The sequence below is a fragment of the Periplaneta americana genome, chromosome 1 (genome assembly GCF_040183065.1).
Source record: "Periplaneta americana isolate PAMFEO1 chromosome 1, P.americana_PAMFEO1_priV1, whole genome shotgun sequence".
In the NCBI taxonomy this organism is placed as follows: Eukaryota; Metazoa; Arthropoda; class Insecta; order Blattodea; family Blattidae; genus Periplaneta; species Periplaneta americana.
Window position 1 is genome coordinate 45,018,539 of NC_091117.1, and position 26,881 is coordinate 45,045,419.

The window sequence follows — 26,881 nt, forward strand, 5'->3', positions numbered from 1 at the left end:
TTTTTAGTTTAAGATCGATTTTAAAATATTGCGGAGTAAAGTCGATCACTATGTTTTTAAAAACCAAATTAAGTGTATTACATATATTTTATTTGTTATAAGGGGTGTAAAAAACAATAATAATCTTCAATATATGCCTATAGCATTATATAGTGTAGCTTTTGTTACTGTGATCATACTATTGGATACAATTAGGCCTATAGGTCTCCACTGTACAATCGTGACTATGATTGCCAACTTATAAACATAAAAACATATATTAATACTTCACATACCAACAAACAAAGATTTAAGAATTCAAAATTTACATTGAAATACCACCCTTCAATTATAATGTAAAATGCAATTCAACATTGCTTAGGTTTATATCAGATGTTATTTGAAATCTTCCCCTCCTCATGTCACTTTAGAAACTACGTTGTTCCCATAGTCAGGTACAGAAGGGTGTACAAAATATGTTGCTTTGGCAGTGCTTCTCTTACGCAAGAAATTTACCATAATTTCGTCTTCCTCTTTCCCCATCAATATAAGCTATACTATGACACTTTTCTGTTTATAAGTGTTAGTTGGTGAAAGTATTTCGGTGAACAATTTATTCTTCCTGCTGGTCCTATCTGTTTCGAGTAGGTCGATGGCATGATCGACTTAACCCTACAAAGGTACAAGTTTTCTTAAAATAATAAGTTTCAATACCAACATTTACGAACTGCAAAACTATTATTAAGGATACAATCTCAACGAAAAGTACTTACGTATACTTCCTGTCTCCTTTCACTGCTGACTATAATTTAGAGTTTGTAAGACTTTGTTTTCATTTAAGAAAAAAAGTTGAAAATTACAATTTTCACTTCAACGGTAATTACACAGTGTTCCCATTGTTGGCATTCGCAAGCTTTTTGTTGTCCCTCTCGCTTACAGGCAATGAAGTCAGCATAACAAAATGTTAACAAGTAACTGAGAAAATATATAATTTTCAATAAAAATCGCAAATGATCGATTTTACACCCACTGATTGACTTTACCCACTTCTACGGTAGCGAATCTCAAGTAAGCATCAAGTCAGCTGACTCGCATCTCTTACTGAATTGGATGCCGGAAACTACGGCGACTCCAGTATAACAATTAACCAAAAGTATTGCTCAACTCGAAATAGGCCTGTACTCTAACGATATTTTTATTTTCTCTCTTTCTTAAAATGAAGAGAAATTATATTAGTCCAGTCTGCTCCCTTCACATCCCTATGATTCGGAAAAATTAAGAACTGAATTGAATTGAAAGAGGTGAATTTGGAGGACAAATTTAAAAGGTGCGCAAAACGCGTCCTTGCAAGGGGTTCGGGGCTACAAGAAACTAAATATGTGAGCTCCAAGCCTGTTGGCCACTAGTCTCACTCCGGGTTACGCTGCTCCACTGAAGGAGCTCTAGAAAATTTGGAAGGGGAAAACCGAAAATGGACGTAACCTCTTAGGTACCACAAACGCGAGGGGGGACGGAGATGTGATCAAAGTGATCACGGGACGGGACGAGGAGGAAATGGCTGGTGTAAATCTGCACATTGAAATGAACTGTGTCATTTCGCAGTGCAGGAGGAGTCGAGAAGACTCTGTCGTCTGTTGTTCGATGACAAGACAGGTGAAGACCGTCAGAAGAGACGCCGTGAATTCTGAATCTGCAAATTGAAAGGTTCCCTGTCCTTTCGCATTGCGACTACATGAGTGACGTTGCACATGTATTTCATAATGTTATAGACTCTGAACTAGGGCATTAAGTTGTTTGTTAGAAAAAGGGGGAATTTATGGGGAAGGGCATGTAGGTCCGTGGCCCATTTCTCTTAGGGCTCATCCCGACATTTGTCTTAACGCCTTAGGAAAACCACGGAAATACTTTAGGCAGGATGAGTTACCTCAATATAAGAGACTAGCCAATTTAGCTTTTAGGTAGGAGATCGATTAATTTATGAATTTATGATAGATGTAATTATTAATAAATTTAGAGTACGATGTAAGAGTAATGGAACAGAGAAAAATTCTCTCCGGCGCCGGGATTTGAACCCGGGTTTTCAGCTCTACGTGCTGATGCTTTATCCACTAAGCCACACCGGATACCACCCCGGCGCCGGACAGAATCGTCTCAGATTAAGCTCCAAATCTTGGGTTCCCTCTAGTGGCCGCCCTCTGCACTACGTCATAGAGGTCTATGAACGTAGGACCGAAGTCCACACATGTGTTGAGGTGCACTCGTTATGAGTGACTAGTTGGCCGGGATCCGACGGAATAAGCGCCGTCTTAAATCACGAAGTGATTTATGCATATCATATTATTATTTTAATGTACTGACGTACATATGATATTTCCATGCAGATATTCTGCGTCATCATACGATGTAAGAGTAATGGAACGGAGAAAAATTCTCTCCGGCACCGGGATTTGAACCCGGGTTTTCAGCTCTACGTGCTGATGCTTTATCCACTAAGCCACACCGGATACCACCCCGGCGCCGGACAGAATCGTCTCAGATTAAGCTCCAACTCTTGGGTTCCCTCTAGTGGCCGCCCTCTGCACTACGTCATAGAGGTCTATGAACGTAGGACCGAAGTCCACACATGTGTTGAGGGGCACTCGTTATGAGTGACTAGTTGGCCGGGATCAGACGGAATGTGCCGTCTTAAATCACGAAGTGATTTATGCATATCATATTATTATTTTAATGTACTGACGTACATATGATATTTCCATGCACATATTCTGCGTCATCATACGATGTAAGAGTAATGGAACGGAGAAAAATTCTCTCCGGCGCCGGGATTTGAACCCGGGTTTTCAGCTCTATGTGCTGATGCTTTATCCACTAAGCCACACCGGATACCACCCCGGCGCCGGACAGAATCGTCTCAGATTAAGCTCCAACTCTTGGGTTCCCTCTAGTGGACGCCCTTTGCATTACGTCATAGATGTCTATGAAAACCCGGGTTCAAATCCCGGCACCGGAGAGAATTTTTCTCCGTTCCATTACTCTTACATCGTATGATGACGCAGAATATCTGCATGGAAATATCATATGTACGTCAGTACATTAAAATAATAATTTAGAGTAATTAAAGGGGTCATGGGGATATGAATCCAGGTTCGTGGCCCATTTCTTTTAGGGTTCATCCCGACATTTGTCTTAGCGCCTTAGGAAAACCACGGAAAATCATTAGGCAGAATATGCAGAACTATTTTTATACTTTTCTTTGTGAATTATCTTACTTTACAGCAATGACGAAGTGTAAAAATTATGAAGATTGCATTGTTGATATAATTGCTGACTCTGTTGCATTGAAGGAGTATCTGTGAGATTGTTCTAGAGCTTAAAGAAATTAATTCCTTATTTTGCCCGACATTAAGACTTTGTACTTTCTGCAATGATAGTTTTTGTAAATAATAGGGAAATATTGCACCTCGCCTAAGATGAGATAGATCTATAACAAAAAACATGAACATATAAGATCCACAGAATACCAGGTTGAAATTTATTTCGACGGTAATGGATTATATGAGCGAGATGTTGTACATTGGAAAGGATAAGAAATGAGATCGTCAAACAGGAAATTAGTTTTAATTCCTCGTTAGACTTCGTAAAATACAATTAGAGGGCATGAGTATGTAAGACGAATGTCAGACCAATGATTACAAAGCAAGATTTTAAAATGGACCCCGCACGGTAGTGGGAAGTGAGCCCAAAATATACATGGATGTATGGTAGTAGAAGCTCGAAAATGGAGAAACAATTGAAAGAACTGAATTGGGTAGAGAGAACAGAATGAAGAAAAGCAATAAAGTGCAATCAACTTTGGACGCAGTAAGATGTTTATAATTCTGTGGTGTTTGGGTAAAGGGAGATAATTCATAAAAATGAGTTTGGAGATAAATGAAAATTAAACTTCGAATCCCTATTGCAAATAATTTTCTACATAAATAAAGCACATCAATTGCTAGTATTCCTTGATTTTTGCACACTCATTTGTATAATTTAACTTGTGTGTTCATCTGGAGGACAAAATTTCATCTGCGCAAAAAAATAACTTATCCCCCCTTACCTAAACACCACAGAATTATTATGCTCTTATTTAGGCACTGTATACCGGGTGTCTCTAAAATGTTCCAACAAATTTTGTAAGGTGGTTGTATTTATAAAAATGATGAAAACATTACAGGATCATTATGTTCATCGTCATTCTAATAACAAAATTATATATAATCCGCATAGAGGCTGGTTCACAATAAACCGGAAACGGAAACGACAACAAAAACGAGAACGGAAATAATGTTAAAATGAATGTATTTAAATGTGAGCATTCACAATAGTTAATTGTGAATACTCACATTTAAATGCATTTATTTTAACAATATTTCTGTTCTCGTTCTCGTTGTCGTGTTTGTTCCCGGTTTATTGTGAACCAGCCTTAATTCTGTGGGAGATATTTTATAGCAGTGCTGGCGTAACACTACTGAATTCAAGTCTCAGATCAATCTTTGAAGTATTAAGATGAAATAGTTGTTTTATCTTAATAACCATTCAAAAAATTGCTCCGAAACTGATTGCAATTTGCTTCTTACTTAAGATAGATTGAATAATCAATACTTTTTTAATTCAACACAAATGTTATACTTAACTACTATTCATCAACACTGCTGTACAGAATCAGTAAATAATGTTATCGTTTACACACCGCTAACAGAACCAATAAGTAACTTTACGTTGACATCCTTTATTTTATTACCTAAAATTGTTTATTTTAGTCTATTCTATCATTCTTCAAAGTTTGTAAAAGTAATTTCTCTGCACCCGGTAGAACAGTGGTACTCAATCTAGGGTATGCGTATCGCCAGGGGACCGTGGAGTTGTCTCAAGGAGTACCCATACCACTAGGTATGTAACAATGCTGACGATAATTTTATTATAATTATTCATAACTATTACACTTTGCTTTAATAATTTTTTTGCAAGTTCATTACTTTTTATAATTGCACAAATAGTTACTCTAGCTGTGTATAATAATAATAATAATAATAATAATAATAATAATAATAATAATAATTCATTTGTATACAACATTAATAATTATAATGTTTTGTTATATCTTATATAATTATAATGCATTTAAGGAGTACGAAGGTAAAAAAAGAGTATTTTGGGGATACGCTAGCAAGGAAGATTGAATGTCACTACGGTATAATAGTAAATTTTCTCATATGAGTATATTTACTTACTTACTTACTTACAAATGGCTTTTAAGGAACCCGCAGGTTCATTGCAGCCCTCACATAAGCCCGCCATCAGTCCCTATCCTGTGCAAGATTAATCCAGTCTCTATCATCATATCCCACCTCCCTCAAATCCATTTTAATATTATCCTCCCATCTACGTCTCGGCCTCCCTAAAAGTCTTTTTCCCTCTGGTCTCCCAACTAACACTCTATGTGCATTTCTGGTTTCGCCCATACGTGCTACATGTCCTGCCCATCTCAAACGTCTGGATTTTAAGTTCCCAATTATGTCAGGTGAAGAATACAATGCATGCAGTTCTACGTTGTGTAACTTTCTCCATTCTCCTGTAACTTCATCCCGCTTAGCCCCAAATATTTTCCTAAGCACCTTATTCTCAAACACCCTTAACCTATGTTCCTCTCTCAGAGTGAGAGTCCAAGTTTCACAACCATACAGAAGAACCGGTAATATAACTGTTTTATAAATTCTAACTTTCAGATTTTTGGACAGCAGACTGGATGATAAGAGCTTCTCAACCGAATAATAACACGCATTTCCCATATTTATTCTGCGTTTAATTTCCTCCCGAGTGTCATTTATATTTGTTACTGTTGCTCCAAGATATTTGAATTTTTCCACCTCTTCGAAGGATAACTCTCCAATTTTTATATTTCCATTTCGTACAATATTCTGGCATATGAGTATATGGAAAATGATAATTAGAAAATATAAAATATATCTGCAGTTCTCTTACCCCAGTCTTATAAAGTATCACTATAGATTTTAAAATTGATAACTTGTATTTATTATTATTATTATTATTATTATTATTATTATTATTATTATTATTATTATTATTATTATTATTATTAGTAACAAATGAAATATTACTTACTTGGAGTTTGACAAGAAACGAGACCAAAAGCTATGGTGAACAGGACCCATGTCATCCATAAAATCATATTTACATCAGCCTACCTGGAAAGAAGATGCATTAATTAATATAAACTTTATTTTGAATCTACAAGCAAAAAAGTACAATATGCTTGTTCTTATGGTTTAATGGAATCTTGACATGTTCTGGAAAATATTTTTGTAACATTTGTGACCTAAACCTGCCACTGTTGCTATGACTATGGATTCACAACCACACCCATGAGTCCTTCACTGATAAAGAAGGCCCAGCAGGATTACGTGTCACAGGAAAGTTCTTTTTACATTACATAACAGAAGTTAAACATGCACTGAAATTAAAAGACACATTGTGGCATAAGAGGTATTGTGATACTAAAAAGAAAAGACCATCAAGGTTACGCCTGTCTGTACAATACTCAATACCAGGTAGGCCTATCAGCACTGATCGAAGACGATATATCGACATGTGGGATTGGGCCATATATCTGAAACCTTTTAGCAAACTGTCTCAGCATAATCCTGAACTTTTCCCTGACTTTTACTTATTTTTGCAAACGAACAAGTTACATAGAGCCATCTAATAATTCCATCCGTACAACTCGCCAAAAATTGTGCGTTTTCAGTGTGGGTCACAGTAATTGACATTTTTGAAAAGTAGGTATATTTATGAAAATATTATGTTCTGGTCACGATACATAATCATATACTTACTTACTTACTTACTACATCCGGATGTTACATTTGTAGTTTTATATTTGATTTTACATTGTTGACATTTCGGACTTTATACATCCGAATATTTTCTAAAATTTTATGGTTTTAAAATATGATTCAAAGGTTATCTCTGGTGGCCTTAGTTTTATTGTTTTATTTGTTCGTTTTGAATACCACCTAGTGTGGTAGAATCACCTTATGTCTATTGCATTTGTGTGCCTCGTTTTATCGTGACAACGCTTTTTAGTTCTTTTAGCACTCTGATTATTATATTATTTATGTCTTTGTTATATTAGGAATTTTAGATAAGGGCGCAAATAGCCATAGTAGCTGACGCGCCCTTCTTAAACCCTAATACTACTACTACTACTTACTTACTGGCTTTTAAGGAACCCGGAGGTTCATTGCCGCCCTCACATAAGCCCGCCATTGGTCCCTATCCTGTGCAAGATTAATCCATTCTCTATCCTCATATCCTACCTCCCTCAAATCCATTTAATATTATCTACGTCTCGGCCTCTCTAAAGGTCTGTTTCCCTCCGGCTTCCCAACTAACACTCTATATGCATTTCTGGATTCGCCAATGTGATAAATGAATCTGTAAAGATGCTGGGTATGTATTTGGATCCTAAACTAAGGTGGAATAGCCATGTCAGTTATGTATGTAAAAGAATTTCTAGAGTAATTTATCTCTTGAGAAGTATCATGTACAAGATTCCCAAACATTATTTAAAACAAGTTTACTATGCACTATTTGAAAGTGTTATTAGATATGGATTACTTTTATATGGAAATAGTTCTGAACTTCCAAACATTCTGTTACTGCAGAAAAAGGCAGTTCGTATTATAACAATGTCACCACCCAGACTATCATGTAGATCTCTTTTCAAAAAATGAAAAGTTTATGACAGTTTACAATCTATATATTTTTGAACTTTTAATGTATGTAAACAAGAATATTACTAATTATACAGGTATAGTAGATCTGCATCGCTACGAAACAATAAATATTGATCAATTAAATATACCACATGTTAGGTTGCAAAAAACACAATTAAGCTATGTAATTACTGCAATAAAAGTATATAATAAGATACCTACAAATATAAAGGCACTTAATGAAACACAATTTAAATTTCAGATTAAGAGATGGCTACAAAATAATCCCTTTCATAATATGAATTAATTTTTTGAAGACGATATGGTATTTTAGTTAAATTTTATTATTTTTTATTGTTTTGATATTTTAAATATTGACACATTGTTTTTTATATTATCACATTGACGAGGCCTCTTGTATTCTTGTACCTTCAGGCAAATAAAGAATATGAATACGTGCTACATGCCCTGCCCATCTCAAACGTCTGGATTTAATGTTCCTAATTATGTCAGGTGAAGAATACAATGCGTGCATTTCTGTGTTGTGTAACTTTCTCCATTCTCCTGTAACTTCATCCCTCTTAGCCCCAAATATTTTCCTAAGCACCTTATTCTCAAATACCCTTAACCTATGTTCCTCTCTCAATGTGAGACTCCAAGTTTCACAACCATAAAGAACAACAGGGAATATAACTGTTTTATAAATTCTATCTTTCAGATTTTTTGACAGCAGACTGGATGATAAAAGCTTCTCAATCAAATAATAACAGGCATTTCCCATATTTATTATTCTGTGTTTAATTTCCTTCCGATTATTTTAGGGATTCGTAACAAGCTGTTTTTTACGGTGATGGGTTGTTAGCCCTTCGCCCAATCCCCAAGCTGGAGGACCACCCCTCATCGGCTGTCCGTGACTGCTTATTCAATATATTCACAGCTACCCTCCATATCTGGAGCCTGTCTCCTCGATCCGCAATCATATACTTTGTCTTTTCTGGATTTACTTCCAAACCTATCTTTTTATTTGCTTCAAGTAAAATTTCCGTGTTTTCCCTAATAGTTTATGGATTGTCTCCTAATATATTCACGTCATCCGCATAGACAAGCAGCTGATGTAACACGTTTAATGCCAAACCGTCTCTTTAATCTAACGGCATAATCTAGACAAAGTTAAAAAGTAAAAGTGATAGTCCATCTCCTTGCTTTAGCTCGCAGTGTATTCGAAAAGCATTAGATAGAAACTAGCCTCTACGGACTCTGTTGTACGTTTCACTGAGTCGCATTTTAGTTAATCAAACTAGTGTCTTTGGAATACCAAATTCAATAAGAATATTATTTAAGAAATGAAATGTCTTTCATTACGATACACAACACAATACTTAATATTGTAAATAATGTTTTATCAGTGTAGGCCTACTGTATAAGTTCTTTATCATAATATGAATAGTAAAAATAGCGTATTCTAGTAATACATATTTTAAATAATATAAATTTTAAATATTAGTGTAACTGTTAAAGTGGTCTATGTTTTGTTTTGCCCAACTTTACAAAACAGTATTCTCGTGACGTACTTCGCTTGCTATATGCACGTACACATAAGTCACAGTAAAACTCCAGTAATACTTAACCTTCTAACCTCTTAGGAGAGAAAGTTCGGTCCCTAGATTTATGTTCGTGTCTGCAGGATGCAAGACAACATATTTTCCATTCAAAATACAAAATTATAATCCATTAGGTAGAAGATATCAAGGAAGGGTAGATAAAATTTGGCTAGAGCAATTTTGAATAATGGAGCCGGAACAGCTGATAAATGGTCAAAACCTTGAATGGATGTTGATGAATAATAGTAGTTTTAATTATTATTTTTATAATGTCTTCGTGAAATATTTATGGAGTTCACATTATGCACAAAGAAACACTTAAAAACGTGGGAACATCTGTTTTAGCAGGCATATCTACTTACCCTCGACTGCAAACGACAGCTACCTGATGTCCGTCTACCAATCCATCACACACGAACACCAATAAATACTCCCTACTAATGGAAATTGTTTACAATATTATCAAGCGTGGGGGTAACCTTCAACCTACCTATGACAAGTGTAACGTAATGTTAAGAGAACTCATCGGGTGGCCACCTGATAGTGATATAATTTTTGCATGATATGGAAAGTTGCTATCGGAGAGAAAACTAGAAGTTTTTATCCTTAGATAAATATTGAATACCGCGAAATAATAAATTATTCATTCCACTATTTACGTCTTAACGCCTGGAGTTTGAGTAATAGACTTTATTCTAAGATAAGTTCCTTAAATTCATTTATTTTAATTTCTGGTGTGATTAGGCTGTTATTAATGGACTGCAACATCAGGATTTTGGCATTGGTAGATGCATTGAAATGAATTGTTGTTCAATCTAGGCGGTACGGAATGTGACATGTACAAATGGAGATTTATATTCTTACTTGCACAGCGTATGCTTCATAATTTTACATAACCATCGTTAATCTTTGGTGTACGTTTCTGAAATGCACAATATCAAAGTTAATGGTTATCGGGGAAAAACACCGCGTAGACAAATTGCAGACACATTTTAGTCTAAAGGGAACTTCAGCCTTGAGAAACACTAACGAAAAAACTATTAACTATATTGTTTTTTCGTACTACCGTAACAAAAAAAGGTAGGTGTGTCTTAAAATGTTTTGCTTATTAAAAATAAGTATTTTCTGAATACCCTTACATAATGTAACTTTATCACATACTTCAAAGCCTGCTCTGTTACACGGGATGTTACAAAACTGCATGTAAATACTTTGTGAGTGTAATGCTGGGGCAGTGTTGCCATATTTAGAGAGAAGTCGCTAAATATAGGGAATTTTGAATCAGTCTCGGCGACAAATTTTGTAAAATACGATTAGCGACTTTTCTGCTGATTTTTATATTCTTCCACTTTTTTCTTCCTTTTATTACACTTCTTAGTTTTAGAAGAGGCATGGGTGCATGCCTGAGTAGTCTAGTGATTAATACGTCAAAGCCCTGATCTCATATATTTGTGATCAGTGATCAGGGATGAAAGTTGCTGATTCAGTGGTTCTCACGGGTTAGGTCTCTCTCTCAATGCTACTGCTCCAACACCCATAAACGGTGGCAACTTTGATTGACACGTGACGAGTCGCGAGTTGTAGCTAATGTAATCTTGGCTCTTCCCCGCAACGCGGAGATTTTCCACTCCGAACCGACCCGAGGCAATTGAGTTTTGTAATTTTGTGCCGACAGTTCGTGTGAAGCAAATGAGACTAGTTTTTGCTGGTTTTAATATATTTTAATATGTATTTAAAAAGTGTTAGGTTTCACAAAAAAATGTGATCAAACGCTTAGGTGAAAATTTCCACACTTACAATTTGCCAGAAAGTGTAGTATCAATGATTGGATCAAGTGCAGTGTATTCACAATCAGCTGTTCCCACACCTTCCGCCTCAGATCACAGCCGTCAACAATACAACCAGACTCCGCAGAAGAGGGTGACGACGAGGAATTTATATTTTTCTCCGCATATGTATGTTTTTCTTATTTTTATTTAGTGATATTTATCATTAATTTTTAGCGATATTTCTGGGAATGTTTTAACAAACTTTGGAGAGATGTTAGCTACTTTTTGTTGAAAAGTTAGCGAGATTGTAGGGCGATACGTTGGCAATAGTGCTGTGGAGGAAACAATACAAAATGATCAATGGAACTTTTTCTGAACATAATTAATTTCCTAGTTTGTTGCAATGAAGATTTAAATACCTTGCTAAGCTGAACATTACGAGTAAATGTAAATACTTCTGGGTGTAATACGTGGTACAGTCATTAAGTTCTAATACTGAGCGCATAGTGGCGTTGTGGTGCACTATAGCGCATAGGTGGCGCCATGGTATGATACCTTGTCAGTTAGTCTCTCGACCCAACAAGAGACAGTTGAGTGCATGCACTGTAAGCAGAACTACGGTCTTTGTTGTGACGGTGATTTGAATGCGCGCGTCGGAACGCGAGTATGTTGCAGTTTGAGCAACGGGCAAACGTCACGTTCTGTCAGAAATTAGGCGAAACTGCTATAACCGATCATAACTGGAGACGAAACATGGTGTTTCCTTTACGATCCGCAACTGAAGCGACAATCCGCCACCTGGAAAACGCCATTATTTCCACGACAGAAAAATCCGCAACAAGACAGGTCAAAAGGCAAGATGATGCTTTAACAGTTTTTTTTTATTCAAATGGAATTGTTCACATAGAATTCATCCCACAAGGTGCAACTGTAGACAAGATCCTCTACAAAGAGATTCTTGGCCGTTTAAGCAATTCAGTTCGTCGTAAGCGTCTTGAGCTTTGGCATAGGAAGAATTGGCTGTTGCTACACGACAACGCCCCTGCACATCGCTCCATCCTTGTCCAAGAGGAACTTGTAAGGCAACAGGTCCCTGTTTTGCCACACCCTCCGTACTCACCTGATCTCGCACCATGCGATTTTTTTTCTCTTTCCCCTCATGAAATCAATCCTAGGAGGGCGTAATTTTTATGCGGCCGAAAAGGTCATGACTGCCACAAGAGAAGCCGTACGGCATCTTCCTGCCAACATCTTTCAGCGGTGCTTCCAGCAGCTACACCAACGTTGGCAGACGTGCATAGCGGCCAACGGCGACTATATTGAGGGAGGATGTCGATCTGTTTAAGTGTACGCCGTATCACGCGGCATCTTCTGAGACATCCAGATTCTTGTGGGTGCCTACCCTTCAGGCGTCAGTGTCAGAACTTAATGACTGTACCACGTATACTGATACAATAGTACATTATGCAACGAGCCTATAATGAAGGTAATTAAGAAGTGAGTATGGATATTTATGAAACGAGCTCAAGCGAGTTTCATAATTTTCATACGAGCTTCTTAATTACCATTATAGGCGAGTTTCATACGACTTTTTATGCTCGACCATATTTCTAACTTGATATTATTAATTTTATTGTATCTGATCTGGAGCAATGTCCCATATGTTGTGAGATGTGCGCAGACGCGAAAGTATTAATTTTTTCCGAGGAACAGATGTGCACATTGACCTTGCTAGGCCATAAGAACCTACAGAGATAACATTGAAATAAAATTAAACATTGAAAAACGAGATGACAAATTGAATTTATTTGAATATTATTTACAATTAACGCTAATTATTATAGTAAAGAATATAACCTTCTGCGACACTATTGGGTTTTCAGCCTCCGTGACTTTTCGCTAATTCTCTTTCGATTGCATATCCGAGAATAATCTATACTTGCGGTTTTATAACGGTAGAAAGCTGACCTGTCATTGGCTCAACAGTTGTAACCTGAGCCGTCATTGGCTGAAAGACCTGACCTTTAATGCGTAGGTGTACTTTAATGACATGCATTAAAGGTCTGCTACCAGGTGTATAATTACTACATTTCGGCATGGTCGAGCATAAATATAATTAAAACTTCCTTTGAGATTTTTAAAAGTATTGCTTTTTTCGATTTAAGCAGAAAAGTAAGGAAAACAAATGCAACATAAACTGACAGTTATTTTTCCCAGAGTTGAGTTTGTGTTCAAAGCTATGAAGCAAAGTAGGCATACCAAATACAATAACACAAAGTAAAAGTTAATTTTTTTCCTTAATATTGCTTTTCCAGTTGGAGATAATAAATGCAACAGAAACTAAACGTATTTTCTCCCAAAGTTCACAATTTTTTTACACTTTTCTTGATGCTTTTTTTACACTTTTCTTAATGCTTTTTCAAAGTGATGCCCTTGATCTCTAAGGGATAGACGTGCTCGTCACCTTAGTGACTTTTGAATATACAGACTTCATTCAACCTATTTTTCAGCTTTCATGACCATGTTTATTTCGCTCTTGTAGTAGTCATTTGTTCGGAATATCAGTGCTGTAGGCCTGTACTAGTGACTTCAGATGGTTCTAAAGGTAGAAGTCAAGAGGGTTCATGTCCGGTGGTCTAGCTGACAAAGGAACTTCTCCTGGACGACCGAATAAACTTGATAAGTTTTTTTTCAGCCAGTCTGCTTACAAAAAACTTAAAGTTAGAATTTATTAAAGTTATATTGCCGGTTGTTCTGTATGGTTGTGAAACTTGGACTCTCACTTTGAGAGAGAAACAGAGATTAAAGATGTTTGAAAATAACTTTCTTAGGAAAATATTTGGGGCTAAGAGGGATGAAATTACAGAAGAATGGAGAAAGCTACACAATGCAGAACTGCATGCATTGTATTTCTTCAACTGACATAATTAAGAACATTAAATCCAGACGTTTGAGATGGGCAGGGCATGTAGCACGTATGGATGAATGAGGAAATGCATAGACTATAGAGTGTTAGTTAGAAGACCTGAGGGAAAAAGACCTTTTGGAGAGGCAGAGACGTAGATGGAAGGATAATATTAAAATGTACTTTAAGGAAGTGGGACCGATGGCAGGCTTATGTGAGGGCGGAGACGAAAACACTTTGAGAGTTTTATTTTCTTCTGGCATCAATATTGCATTTCTATCTCTATTCGGCAAAGATAACTGCGTATTTTTATATTAAATAGCACTACATACCTATGGCTTCACTATCCATATTGAAATTACCACATTTTGGCACAATACATAGCAAAGGATTCTTTTGTATCAGCTACAAGATTCGGTCCGGTTTTTTTTTTGCCACTGCTGTACATAACATAATAATAAATCAGTTGTAAAATTAATTAATTAAATATGGCGGCGTTAAGACCATTAGGCCTTTTCTACCACACCACCAGAATACAAATGGACATAAACAAGAAACAAATGCAGAGAGAAGAAAGAAATAAGAAATAGTAGTAAAATTGCAGATACAAATACGAAAGGCACGAATGCAAAAATAATGAGAGAAAAAAAAACGTATATACTGGTAGGAAGATAAGATCATAATGGTATAAAAGGTACTAATAAAGTATATTGTTTACCTAATATATTAATGATTAAGAAAAATGATTAAATATCTAGAAGTAAGTAGCTGACTGTGCAAATGTGAAGAGGAATAAACAGTAACAATTTCGGAATATTAGCAATAAGTTAGTATAGTAAGTTTACTGCATGCACTCTACGCAGTAAGAAAATGCTTAATGACTTTGTTTTTGAACACTGTTAAATAACGACTGTCTCTGATGTCACTGGGTAGGGTATTCCACAAGCGCGATAGCGAGACTGTGTACGATTATGAATAGCATGATGTCTTGTATATGTATGCGGCTATTTTGCGTGCGTGTGATGAGATTGTGATACGATGATAGGTAACTGAAACGGGAGGCAAAATAGGTAGGTGTAGAAGTGTGAAGGACTTGGAAAAGGAAAAAAATTGAATGAAAATTTCTACGTTCGTTAAGCAGTAGTCAGTTTGGAATTTAGAAGAATGGGGTAATGTGGTCAGCGCGACGGACATCGCAGACGAAGAGAACACAAGAATTATGAACACGTTGTAGTTTTTGCGACTGGCTGACTTTGAGGTCAGTCAGTAGAATATCACAATAATCAAAAGTCGGGCATTACTAGTGTTTCCACTAGTATTTTTTTGAGTGATAATGGGAGAAATTTTCGAATGCTATTAACGAATGTAGTATGAAAATCAATTTTTTGATAATATGAGTTACTTGTTTCTTCCATTTTTAAATGCGTATTGAAGTAACCTCCAAGGTTTTTAACACAGGAAGCAAAAGAAATTATTGTGTCGTTTAATTTGACTGGAAGAGCAGGAGTAATTTTGTATAATAAACTTTGATATCCTGCTAGGATTGCTTCTGATTTTCTTGCATTGAGAGTCAAACCAAACTTTTTGGCCCATGCAGATATAGATCATAGGTCCTCGTGAAGATTGTGTATTGCGTCATTGAGTGAGTCAGGGTTGTATGGATATAGATTTGTAAATCGTTTGCATAAAGGTGATGCTTACATTGCTGTAGAGTCGAATGGATGTCATTTACGTAAATAGTGAATAGTAACGGTGATAGGACAGATCCTTGTGGGACTCCAGAATCAATGATACGCCAAGAGAAAGTTCGACTTTCAATGGAAACACACTGTGTATCTGTTAGTAGGAATGTTAATAACGAATCGATATTGATAATAAATTGATGTGTAAAACTCATTTTCCTAAGCTTTGTATGCCAGGCTACGGAGCTATTTCAAACTTCTTCAGTATAAGTCTACACTGTAGCAAACAAATCAGACAGGCAACTGCAAATATATTTTGAATTTTGACTGCTGCAAAGAAGTTGACATAAAAAACTCCCGGCTCTCTCTTCCTGCTTGGAACAAACAAAACGTTTGGTCTGCGTAGTGTGACAGTCTCGAACCTGCTTATGAAGGCCTAGTTGGTTGTAGCAAACTGTCTGAGTCAGTTTCAGTCAGCCTGTGGTTTAGCCCTTCCTTACAGCTTCGCAGTTCGAATCGATTTCCTTAATTCCTAAGCCACGTCTTTGGTTTAGTGAATTTATTCTTATGGATATTGATTCTTTAGTTCGAATACTCTAGCTGCATTTATTTTCATTAAAATTGTGAGAGGCATCCGAGTAGCTCAGTTGGTAGGGAAACTGGTTACATACTTGAAAATTACATATTGAACCCCGGATGTTGGCAGCATGTTTTCAGAATGGACCCTGGGTCTAATCAACCTTCAGCCATGCTGCTTACCATGTCCTTTCTGGAAAGTGTTGCCAACACGGTGGTTTTCCCACTAAATCTAGTTTTTTCTCTCTCTGTAGGCGGGGATAAATTATTGAACGTTGGGCAGTGGGAAATCTATTTTTTTTTGCGCTCAGGTCAGTGGGGATCTGTTTTTTCATTTAAAAAACAACTAAACTCGACTCTGTCCTGTGTTAGCATTCCTATCATCTGTAGTGAAAGGGAAGTCCCGAATCATACATCATACATAATACATAGAGGCACCACATCAAGTTTTAACAGTGGTTTTTGATGTGAAGTTTTTCAATATTAACATTCTTCAGATATAAACCCATTCAAAGAATTAGCCGAGTTCGGATTTTCTATGCTCTGTTTTCCCTGGTCAAATGCAGAAATAGAAAGACTGTTTAGCCAAATGAATATAACTAAAATAAAAATTAGAAATAGAATGGAGACAAAGGCATCACGGTCAGTTTTGACAGATAAGGCTACTCTTAACGGCGTGATAAATGTTGGCATGATTTTGATTTGCCTGAACACATTGTTAAAAACTCGCAACAATGGCAACATACAAACCAGAAACTGCAGGGGCTTCTACTTCCACAACTACGGCTGAAATTAAAGAAGAAGTAGAAGAAGACGACGACGATAATGATTATTTAGAATCTCTTCTTTTGTAGTTTTGGTAAGTTTTTAATAATTATTTATAGCCTATTATTATTTTTTAAATATCTAACATACATCTAAAAATCTAGTGGATTTTATGCTATATTTAGTGAGTTTTTAAGCGTTTAGTGTGTTTCTGCAAACTGGAGTTGGTAACGCTGTTTCTGGGTGTAAAAGACGATCGGTGCAGGGTGTACACACCAAACACATTTTTGTCCTCAGCTTGAATAAAGGGAAAGAGAGAAAAGGATGAAATATAAAAAAGAGAGAGAAAAAAAAAACTCAAGGAAGAAAGGAATAAAAGCAAAAAAAAAAAAAAATCTCAATTTTATTCCCATAAAGCAAAAACCAACAATTAGTTGTTTGTCCTGCCATCAGTGCCAGGAATGATGGCATGTAGCGGGGTAAGATGAAGATTTTGCGCTGTTAACTAAAATATATATATATATATATATATATATATATATATATACATACAGTGAATCCTGTCTAAAGCGGCCATATGAAGTTACCTTGTAAAATGGCCGTTTTATCAGGTGGCCGCTTGATTAAAGTTGCGGTTTTTTATGAATCAGCATGAAAATACTGAATTTCATTGACTTTTTAGTACTGTGCTTGTACAATAATCTTGCATATTAATGTCAGCCTCTTCCATTCTTTCAACTAACCTTTTCAAATCTCGCTTGTGGTACCTCAGTTTAAATGACTGGATAATATTTTGAGCAAGGGGCTGAAGGTGTGATATCGTATTTGGGGGAAGAAACACCAATATCACGGATCACATTGTGATAAAGTTTTGTTAGGGAGGGCACTGAAAAAAAAAAACCTGTTTCGTCAACAATATAAATGTCTCTGAGTTCATATTCCGCAGGAATTGAAGGCAGTCTATTTTTTCCATTCTTCAATAACATGGGTTGCAATGTGATCTCCTTCACCAGATACAGAACGAAATGCAATGTTATGCCGTTTTCTAAAGCTTACATTGAGTTCTTTGGCAATTTCAAGAGCTTTCTCTTGAATCATAAGCCCATTTACTGACAATTTCTTCGCCCTCGCACATTTGAACCATTCGTAAACGAAATCATTCATATTACTAAATACAGATTCTCTCTTCCTTTTTTGGCCGCCACGCATATTTTTCTCCCATTATTTTAATATTTCATCTTTATTCTTAATTATAACGTTTATTTGTGTCCTTTCACATTTTAATATTTCTGCAATTTTTCTCGCAGATGCTCCCTTCTCACTTTCTTCAATCATTTTTCGTCTCACCTCTAAACTTAACAGCACTCTAGACTTATTGTTGGACATGAGTTCTCTCTCAAACTAACTGCACAGTTCCTCTGAATCAACTGAATGAAAAGAAGAAAAATTCGTAAAAGCTGGTCCAAATAGAGAAAGATACAAAGAGGAGGAAAAAAATATAAAAATTCGAATGGTTAACTATTGACCTAAAACATTCTGTGATATTTTCGATGGAAAAAGTCCGCTTTTCAGTCCTTTAAAAACGGGTAAGAATTTATAGCTGTGCAGGCTCGGAGTGGAAAGTGACAAAAGAGTCATAAAACAGTAACCAACTAACCCCAAGATATGGAGGGTGCACTGTTGTATACTTAGCTATTGTCCTCGTGACATTGCTTCCTGTCCTTAACCATCGAAAAAATAGGTCAGACAGTATCCTTGTATTTCCCTATTTTGACTATGCTGACATTTTACTGACTGACCTTTCCAGCGACAACAAAATGAAACTTCAACGTGCTCATAATTTGTGTGTACGTTTTGTAAGCAATGTTCGTAAATATGATCATATTACCCCATCCCTGGAAGCAATAGGTTGGCTTAAACTAGATAAGAAAAGAAATTTACATTCACTTCTCTTTCTCTTCGAAATCTTGAACTCTTCTATTCCTTCGTACCTGTCGTCTCGCTTCACTACCTTTCTTCCCACCACAATCTGAACACACGCTCTCGCCATGAAACAATACTAACAATACCATCCCATCGCACCTCCTCATACTCATCCTCTTTCACAATAGCCCTACCAAGACTCTGGAATTCGTTACCTGCTAGCATCAGGGACTGTCGAAATAAAATTCAATTCAAACGCAAACTTACTAGGCACTTGGTCAGTAATTGAGACTCGTTCAGACATGGTTTCTTGTAAATAGTTCTTTTAATCTACCACAAAATATCTCAATATCCGGTAATTTCATCACTATAGAATTTTGTTATTGTAGGTTTAATTTGTAATTTAGTAAATACAAAAATATTCTTTGTTCTTAACTTCTATGATAAAATGTCTAGCTTTCATTAATCAGGTATTCTTGTCGTACTTTAATTTTAATTGTAATTGTAATTGTAAATTTAATATTAATTGTAATCTTATTGTTCATGTTATAGTTGTAATCCCCTGGTAGAGGGGCAGAGAAGGCCTGACGGCCTTATCTCTACCAGGTTAAATAAATAAATCTAATCTAAATCTATCCGTGAAAATATTTTTTGTTGGACAGTGACTGTTATAGTCAGGTTCCAATCCAAATAGACCCCGGCCTCTGGCCGGCGCATGAGGTAGCCGCTAAATAAAGAGAGAATTTGTATTGATCTTATGGAAAATCCAATTGGTTCCAGAGAAAATTGGCCTTTTGGCCAGGTGGCCGTTTAAATCAAGTGACCGCAAAGGCAGGTTTCACTGTAGTATTAAATGCGGTAACTTTTTCATTATTCTACTGTATGAGAAAACATATTTGTAAACATATTGGCATATTAAATCACTTTTCTTATGTGTCATGTCCTCCCCTAAATCCCAAGTATTTGAAGCTGTCCAGCAAGCATATTATGAGATCATAAGTTACCAAGACATCATAAGCATTCAAGAATGCAAAACTGTAAAATGTGAAAGGTTTCAAGTCTTGGACTTAGAACCTTTCTTCGGAGAACAAAATTTTCATATACCTGTTATTTAAGTACCATTGGTCTGACATGTCCCTTTCAATACAGAATGATTGCTTGACAGTCTGAAAACATTTTCTCACCAAAATATAATTTTTTTTTGGACTTATGCCCTTTCTCTTTGAGAAGATTCAAATCTAAATAGAGGTAAAATACCGTACCCATGTCGTTCATGACTCCTTTCCAAAATATCGATAATGATTGTGGAGGCAAGTGGTAGGGAAGAATTGGAACACATTTTAAAGTCAAGCTGGGCAATGGCCTTCAATATGTAGCGATCCTATAGAGAAGAATGCGATTATAAATAGTTACCTTTATCAGTAAACCGAGGTCATTTAAGAGGATTCAAAGACATATGTTTATATTATTCATCATAAAAATGAACCATATACTATTGCTCAAATATAACACAATCATGATATTGTTTGATACATTTATTTACATACTGTACATACAAATAAATAGAGACTCTTATATTTGCCGACTGTCCATAATTGGTTTAAATTGAGATATCAAAATCTTATTAATGACAATTTTGTCACACATTTTTGTGTATATTCTGTAGTTATTGGATTTTAGCTCATTAATCAACTTGTAAAATTAATAAGTAAGGTTTGGATAGAGTAACTAATTCAGGATAGGCTTCCTTGATCCGAGCATTTTGTTTACTAAGGGGGTGGGGAGCGCTATTCCCAGGAGGCAGAGTTTTAGCTAGTGAAGGAGGTAGTGTTTACTTAGTCTGAAGCAAATCAAGGCCCTGTCTTCTACAGCTACTTTATCCTAACCTTATTTATAGTTAATCAATTAAAGCAGTTACACATTTCAAACAGAGTGAGTGATGTCTAGTAATTATTTATTTCGTTGGGATAATCGTATCCATAATGATAGTCTTCGTATACACCAGGTTGATAGTTGCCACAGGTCGGAAAGTTAGGTGGCACTGGTGGCCAATCGTGTGCTTCTCCGACTTGTAGAACTATAGCCATTCCGGTCGCAAGGTGGTACATGAAGTGGCAATGTAAGAACCATAATCCTGTAAAAATATAATATGTTACGTAAATGTTATGAATCACTAAAATACAACATGCGTATGATATTTAAACTTAAAGAGTCACTTCCTGATATTAATGGAATTTGCGCAGAATTTAAGTGGATATGAGTTTTAAAGTTGGCGCTAAAACAAATGAAGGAATATACTATATTATCATTATCATCATCATTTATACACATGCATCTAAATAATGAAAAACATTTTGCGAGTGGTGTAACTTTTTCTTAAGTGTTTCAAGTTTAAGATAAGTCAAATAATAATTATTATATCATTTGTAATGTATTTATATAAATTATTATATGGTGGAATTAGCCGTTATTCTTTTGTCATTTATTGCTTATTTAATGACGATATATCAACTATTATGTTTTTTAGCGTCGATGAAATTGGCGATAGATGGTATTTGGCGAAATGAGACCGAGGACTTTCCATATACAGGCAGTTTAAAAAATACTGGGCATAATTTCAGGTATGTATTTCCCACATGTAGACAATCAAAATAGTTCATTACAACATGTGTCCGGAAATGCTTCATTTCCGAGTTATGGCCTTCACAACATTGAAATTCACCGGAACGTTTTTCTTTCCGCAGGTCGTTGTCATTACAGAAGATGTTCAAAATGTCCACCTCCTGCTTGAATACAGACCTCACATCGATGTCTCATTGACCTGCGAACACGATCCCAAACTGCAGGAGTATTGCGTATGTCCTCAGAACATGCCACAATTCGATTCCGAAGGGATTACAAATCAGGCACCGGAGACGAATAAACCAATGATTTTAAATGGCCCCACAAGTAGAAATCGAGAGGGTTCAGATCAGGTGAGCGTGGAGGCCAAGCAATTGGGCCACCTCTACCTATCCATCGATCAGGAAACCTTCGATCCAAGTACCGGCTGAAGTGTGCAGGAGCGCCATCATGCAAGAAGTGAATGTATTGACGATTGATCAGTGGAGTGTCTTCTAAAACATGAGGTATGGTGTTTTCCAGGAAGTTTGTGTACGCCTGCCCCGTAAGTCTGTTTACAAGTACATGGGGTCCAACTAATCGATCACCAATGATACCGCCCACATGTTGAGGGAGAACCGCACCTGGTGATGAGATGGAACAGTTGCACGTGGGTTTTCATACGCCCATACATGCTGATTGTGGAAATTTCTTATGCCATTTCGTGTGAATTGTGCTTCATCTGTAAATAATACTAAGTTCGGATTTACACCACACTGCTGCAAGAACCACTGATAGAACCTAACTCGTGCAGGGTAATCTGCTGGTGACAGAGCCTGTACACGTTGCAAATGATAAGGATACAATTGATACTTTTTCAACAGTCTCCAGACAGTCGTATGATGAACATTGACTTGCAACGCTACCCTTCGTGTGGTGATAGGAGTCATGTTCACAGCCTCCAGAATCTCCTCCTGTACTTCTGGAGTTGTAGATCTTGGTCGTCAACCTTCCCAAACCAGGAGAGTTAAATTTTCCATATTCGCACAGACGGTAATGGAGACGTACAAATGTCTTCCGATCTGGACATTGTCGCTGTGGGTACCTCGCCTGGTACAAACGACGAGCCAGCGCAGCATTGCCGTCCCGCCTTACCGTACATGAAGTGTATTTCTACCAGCTCTTGATTTGAATACATGTCGCACAGCCTAACGCCTACACAACACTGAATGTAACCTTCGCCTCGGAATGAACTGTCAGAGTGCCCTCTTAATGTCTCCTTTGACGGCAACGACCTGCGGAAAGAAAAACGTTCCGGTGAATTTCAATGTTGTGAAGGCCATAACTCGGAAATAAAGCATTTCCGGACACATGGTGTAATGAACTATTTTGATTGTCTACATGTGGGAAATACATACCTGAAATTATGCCCCTTATTTTTTAAACACTCTGTATGTTACCTAACATTTGTTTTACGTTTAGGGAAAATGTAACGTCAGAAATAGCTTAAAAAGGAGTATAATGAATTAGATGCATAGGATATCCCATTAGAGGAGTTTTTTTTTTCCTGCAACTTGCCATCTCGTAAATTTGTGACTCTGTAAATAGTACCTGTGATTAATTAGAATAAATAAATAAATAAATAGGTAAATGAATAAATAAGTAAATAAATAAATAATAAATAACTAAACAATTAAATAAATAATTACGAGTTTTATATCACTGTTCTTTAAGATTTTGTTCACGAAATACATGGTTGGTTTAATAAGTAATGCACCACATTTTTTCCCCGTTTGGAGGTTTGTTTTATTTCAATTGCAAATATACCACCTTATTCACCGATACATAGCATACAGATACCTTAACTTCCAACACACAAAGACCTCGACCCTATGCAGTTTTACTTGGAAAATAAAAACATTAACACGTATCGTTATTTCTTCCCATTAGGAATCTCGCAATCCTGCTGCAGTGACTAAACTACGGAATGCTGCTATTCAGAACTACGTTTGTGTGTGTATTCGTAGGCGAATCCACGATGCGCTGTTGCCAAACTACTAAAACTTTCATCCTAATTTTCTAATCAACATGCACTTAATTACAAAACTCATAATGAGTTTTGAATTTATTTTAACGTATTCTATTATCCGCTCGGGCGTGGGTTCGATCTCCGCTTCGGTTGATTATCTGTTTGGGTTTTTTTCCGAGGTTTTGCCCAAACGTAAGACGAATGTCAGGTAATGTATGGCGAATCCTCGGCCTCACCTCGCCAAATACCATATCGCTATGATCAATTCCGTCGACAGTATGTAACCTAATACAGGGACATCATTTTATTTTTATTAACACTTCTAATATTAACCTGGCTATACCTTTAGATTAACGGTTGAGAACCGAAAACACCTTTTGCTACCCCCTTCCATGACTGAAATTGGAAGATATTGGCGTAAAATATAAACAAATCACTTTACTAGGTATGAAAGGGAAGAAAAGTAGTTCATCCATATCCGTAAACTAGGAAATATCGCAATTGTGAATTTGATAATTTTCATTAGGTTTTTGTTTAATCAAAATACCGTACATTATTAACAATAAGTGTTTTTTACTCACGAACTGATGCGGACTTGTTCATTATGCAGTGCATGTTATACTGTCTACAGCACATTAGCGTACAATATAAAGAATGAAGTTAAATTGGAAACTAATCATAATATGAATAATTAAACACATTTTTGAAAATGGTGGCCGTTCATTTCGATACGGCTTCAGTTCTTTTGTCCTTATTATGGCACTATAGACTATTGTACCTAATTCCAAACACCAGTTACGTCCTTCATAGTAGTACCTAATTCATGTTGAAATAATTCTTTACCTAATCTATAAAAGAGTACCTTACGTACTGTAAATTCAGTGTTCACTTTTGCCCGATCCAAAAAGATAAAATTACTCAGAGATGCTATTTACTTTATGCTCAAGTGGTTTTGTCGCAGGTTCGTAGAAAGGGGGGAAATCACGTAGAAGTTAATTACTTAACGAGGCCCTTCTATTTAAGTTATTTTAAACAGTTGTATAAATATTACGTAGACGTCCAATTCCTAACAGAAATTAATGTTTTGAGAAAAGAGCTAAGACAGAGCAGCCACTAGCCTTTACAGAAGAGAGAGCAGAAGCAGGTGGGGGAAACCGAGATGCATCTCTGTAAAACGCGAACATATTTCTGGAACGTACTATACTCACTCAGTACTATTTACTGTGAACGTAAGGCTACTTTGACTGTTAATGCGGCCTTGGTTCTGTGTGGAGGACGTGTGGAACTTTACTAGTAGAAGGGGTGAGAGTGAAGTACATTAAAAAACGGAGGTACAAAAAAAATTGAAGTAAAAATAAAAGGATGCCCCTGTAGTTGATAAAGCGTCGTTAAATAACCAAGCAAAAACATGTTTTATCATTTCAATTCTGCATAGGCTAACATTTTGTCCGGCCGAGAAAAAAGTGTGGTGCTTTACTTGTTGAACCATGTCATAAATACATCATGTTAGCTCTTAATTCAGCTGGAAAGCGTAGGACCTTAAAACTTAAGGGGAGAGGATGGTATTTTTTAAAACTTTTTTCCTATTTGGTGTAAAATATTAATTTTTCGTATGTAGAGAGCTCATAGCTGTAGGAATTCAACCATATATAAATATTTTGAAAAAAAAAATATTTGGGGGCCCAAATTTGAAAAAAAAATACCCAATGCATGATTGTACTAAAACCGATATATCTAAACCGTTTTTAAAGATAGATCCAAAGTTTTTTTTTGCAATGTATTTGCAAAAGCATGTTCTACAAACTGTCTGTAACACAATTTTGATATTAGTCTCTACTTTTGTAAAATAAACAATTAAAATTGAATAACAATTTTCTGATTTCCTTTCTTGCAAACAAACGGACGTACGAAATGAAATCAATTAACAAACTTCTGTTACAGAGAAACGTTTCCTAATAGTCTAAAGAATGTGTGTTCTAAATTTCATGCATGTATCTTTAATAGTTCAGAAATTATATCCATTTTTGTCTGGCAATGTAGCAAAAAAAAAAAAATGAAGTTACTGGAAACCGATAAAAGTGGGCGTGTGATTTAAAAATCCATAGCGCAGGAAGTTTAAAAATGACGTCTCAACATCTGATGAGGGCACAAATATCCACAAAATGTTATGCAATACATTCCACACATATCAAAGAGTATTTTAAAGAAAAAACATTTTTTTTTTTTGAAAATTTAATTTACCGGAAACAACAATAAAAGTGGGCGAGTGATTTAAAACTCCATAACGCAGGAAGTTTAAAAATGGCGACATAACATCCGATAAGGGCACAAATACTCACAAAATGTTATGCTATGCATTCCACACTTAAAGAAAATTTTTTTTTTTTTAATTTACTCATTTTTCACCAAAAAATATCATCCTCTCTCCTTAAAGCTGTAAAAAATGATGACAAGACATTTCTGTGTACCGCACCTGGGTTATTTGCTTTGAACCGGATGACCGCGTATCCATTGGAAGGCACGGCTATGCTGTCCTTACGGGCAGGAACCTGCGTCCGCCAGTCTCTATACCTATACTTAAGATTTGCAACCACGCTATCCAGCGTCTCCCCGTTGCGGTACTGATCCAAGGCCATGACGTAGAAATCGTAGCCGTGCAGATGGAACGGGTGTTGCAAGTCAAAAATTGGAGCTGAGAAGCAGAGCAGAAGCGAGTTAAACAGCTAAGTACACTGACGTTCAAAGATATCTGATAGTGATCGATAATTCGTTGGTGTAAGTGTGGATTTTTCAGTTAGACTATTACTTCTATGAATAGATGGCGAATTTAAGTCACTGTTGCCAATCGTACATAATTATACCCGTGTTACAGGATTCAATTTTCCATCCCACTCTACTGAATGTAAAACAATAATGAGTTTGGCTGGACACCGCTGGTATTGTCTGTTAGAAGAATAATTTATCCTTAATATACATAATCATTTTCCCTGATCTTTTCCCTTAACGGCTCCCACTATTGATGCCACCTATTGAGAACCAGCGGAACTCTTTCAAAGTTTGTCAGTTTTCACATCTTTGGTTTTGACTTATCCCGTGGTTGGAAAGTTCGGTTACACGATCATAAAATTGTAGGTCGGATATCTTTGAACATCAGTGTACCTGACATTAAATGTGTACAACAAATACCCTAGAGCAGGGTTACAGATACAATAATTAAAAAAGAAAGAAAGAATGGAACACCAGGAGGAGAAAGGGAGGAAGTAAGAAAAGTTA

The 26,881-nt window shown here is 36.3% G+C and overlaps 2 protein-coding genes and 1 non-coding gene across 3 annotated transcripts in view; all 3 read right to left on the reverse strand.

Moving 5' to 3' along the window:
• LOC138694996 (uncharacterized) overlaps positions 1-9,869 on the reverse strand; it is a 73,128-nt gene extending 63,259 nt beyond the window's left edge. Inside the window, exons 1-2 of the mRNA XM_069819263.1 lie at positions 9,721-9,869; positions 6,145-6,227 (exon numbers count right to left, since the gene is read on the reverse strand). Of these exons, the coding sequence (XP_069675364.1) occupies positions 6,145-6,211 (67 nt within the window). The 5' untranslated portion in view covers positions 6,212-6,227; positions 9,721-9,869. The remainder of the gene's footprint in view (positions 1-6,144; positions 6,228-9,720) is intronic.
• TRNAY-AUA (transfer RNA tyrosine (anticodon AUA)) lies at positions 2,791-2,862 on the reverse strand. Its single transcript has one exon. It is a non-coding gene; the product is annotated as a tRNA-Tyr (tRNA).
• A 10,629-nt stretch (positions 9,870-20,498) lies between the features above and the next one.
• The window catches only part of LOC138695000 (uncharacterized), a 42,439-nt gene continuing 36,056 nt past the window's right edge, over positions 20,499-26,881 (reverse strand). The window contains exons 11-12 of the mRNA XM_069819277.1: positions 26,082-26,300; positions 20,499-21,112 (exon numbers count right to left, since the gene is read on the reverse strand). Of these exons, the coding sequence (XP_069675378.1) occupies positions 20,922-21,112; positions 26,082-26,300 (410 nt within the window). The 3' untranslated portion in view covers positions 20,499-20,921. The remainder of the gene's footprint in view (positions 21,113-26,081; positions 26,301-26,881) is intronic.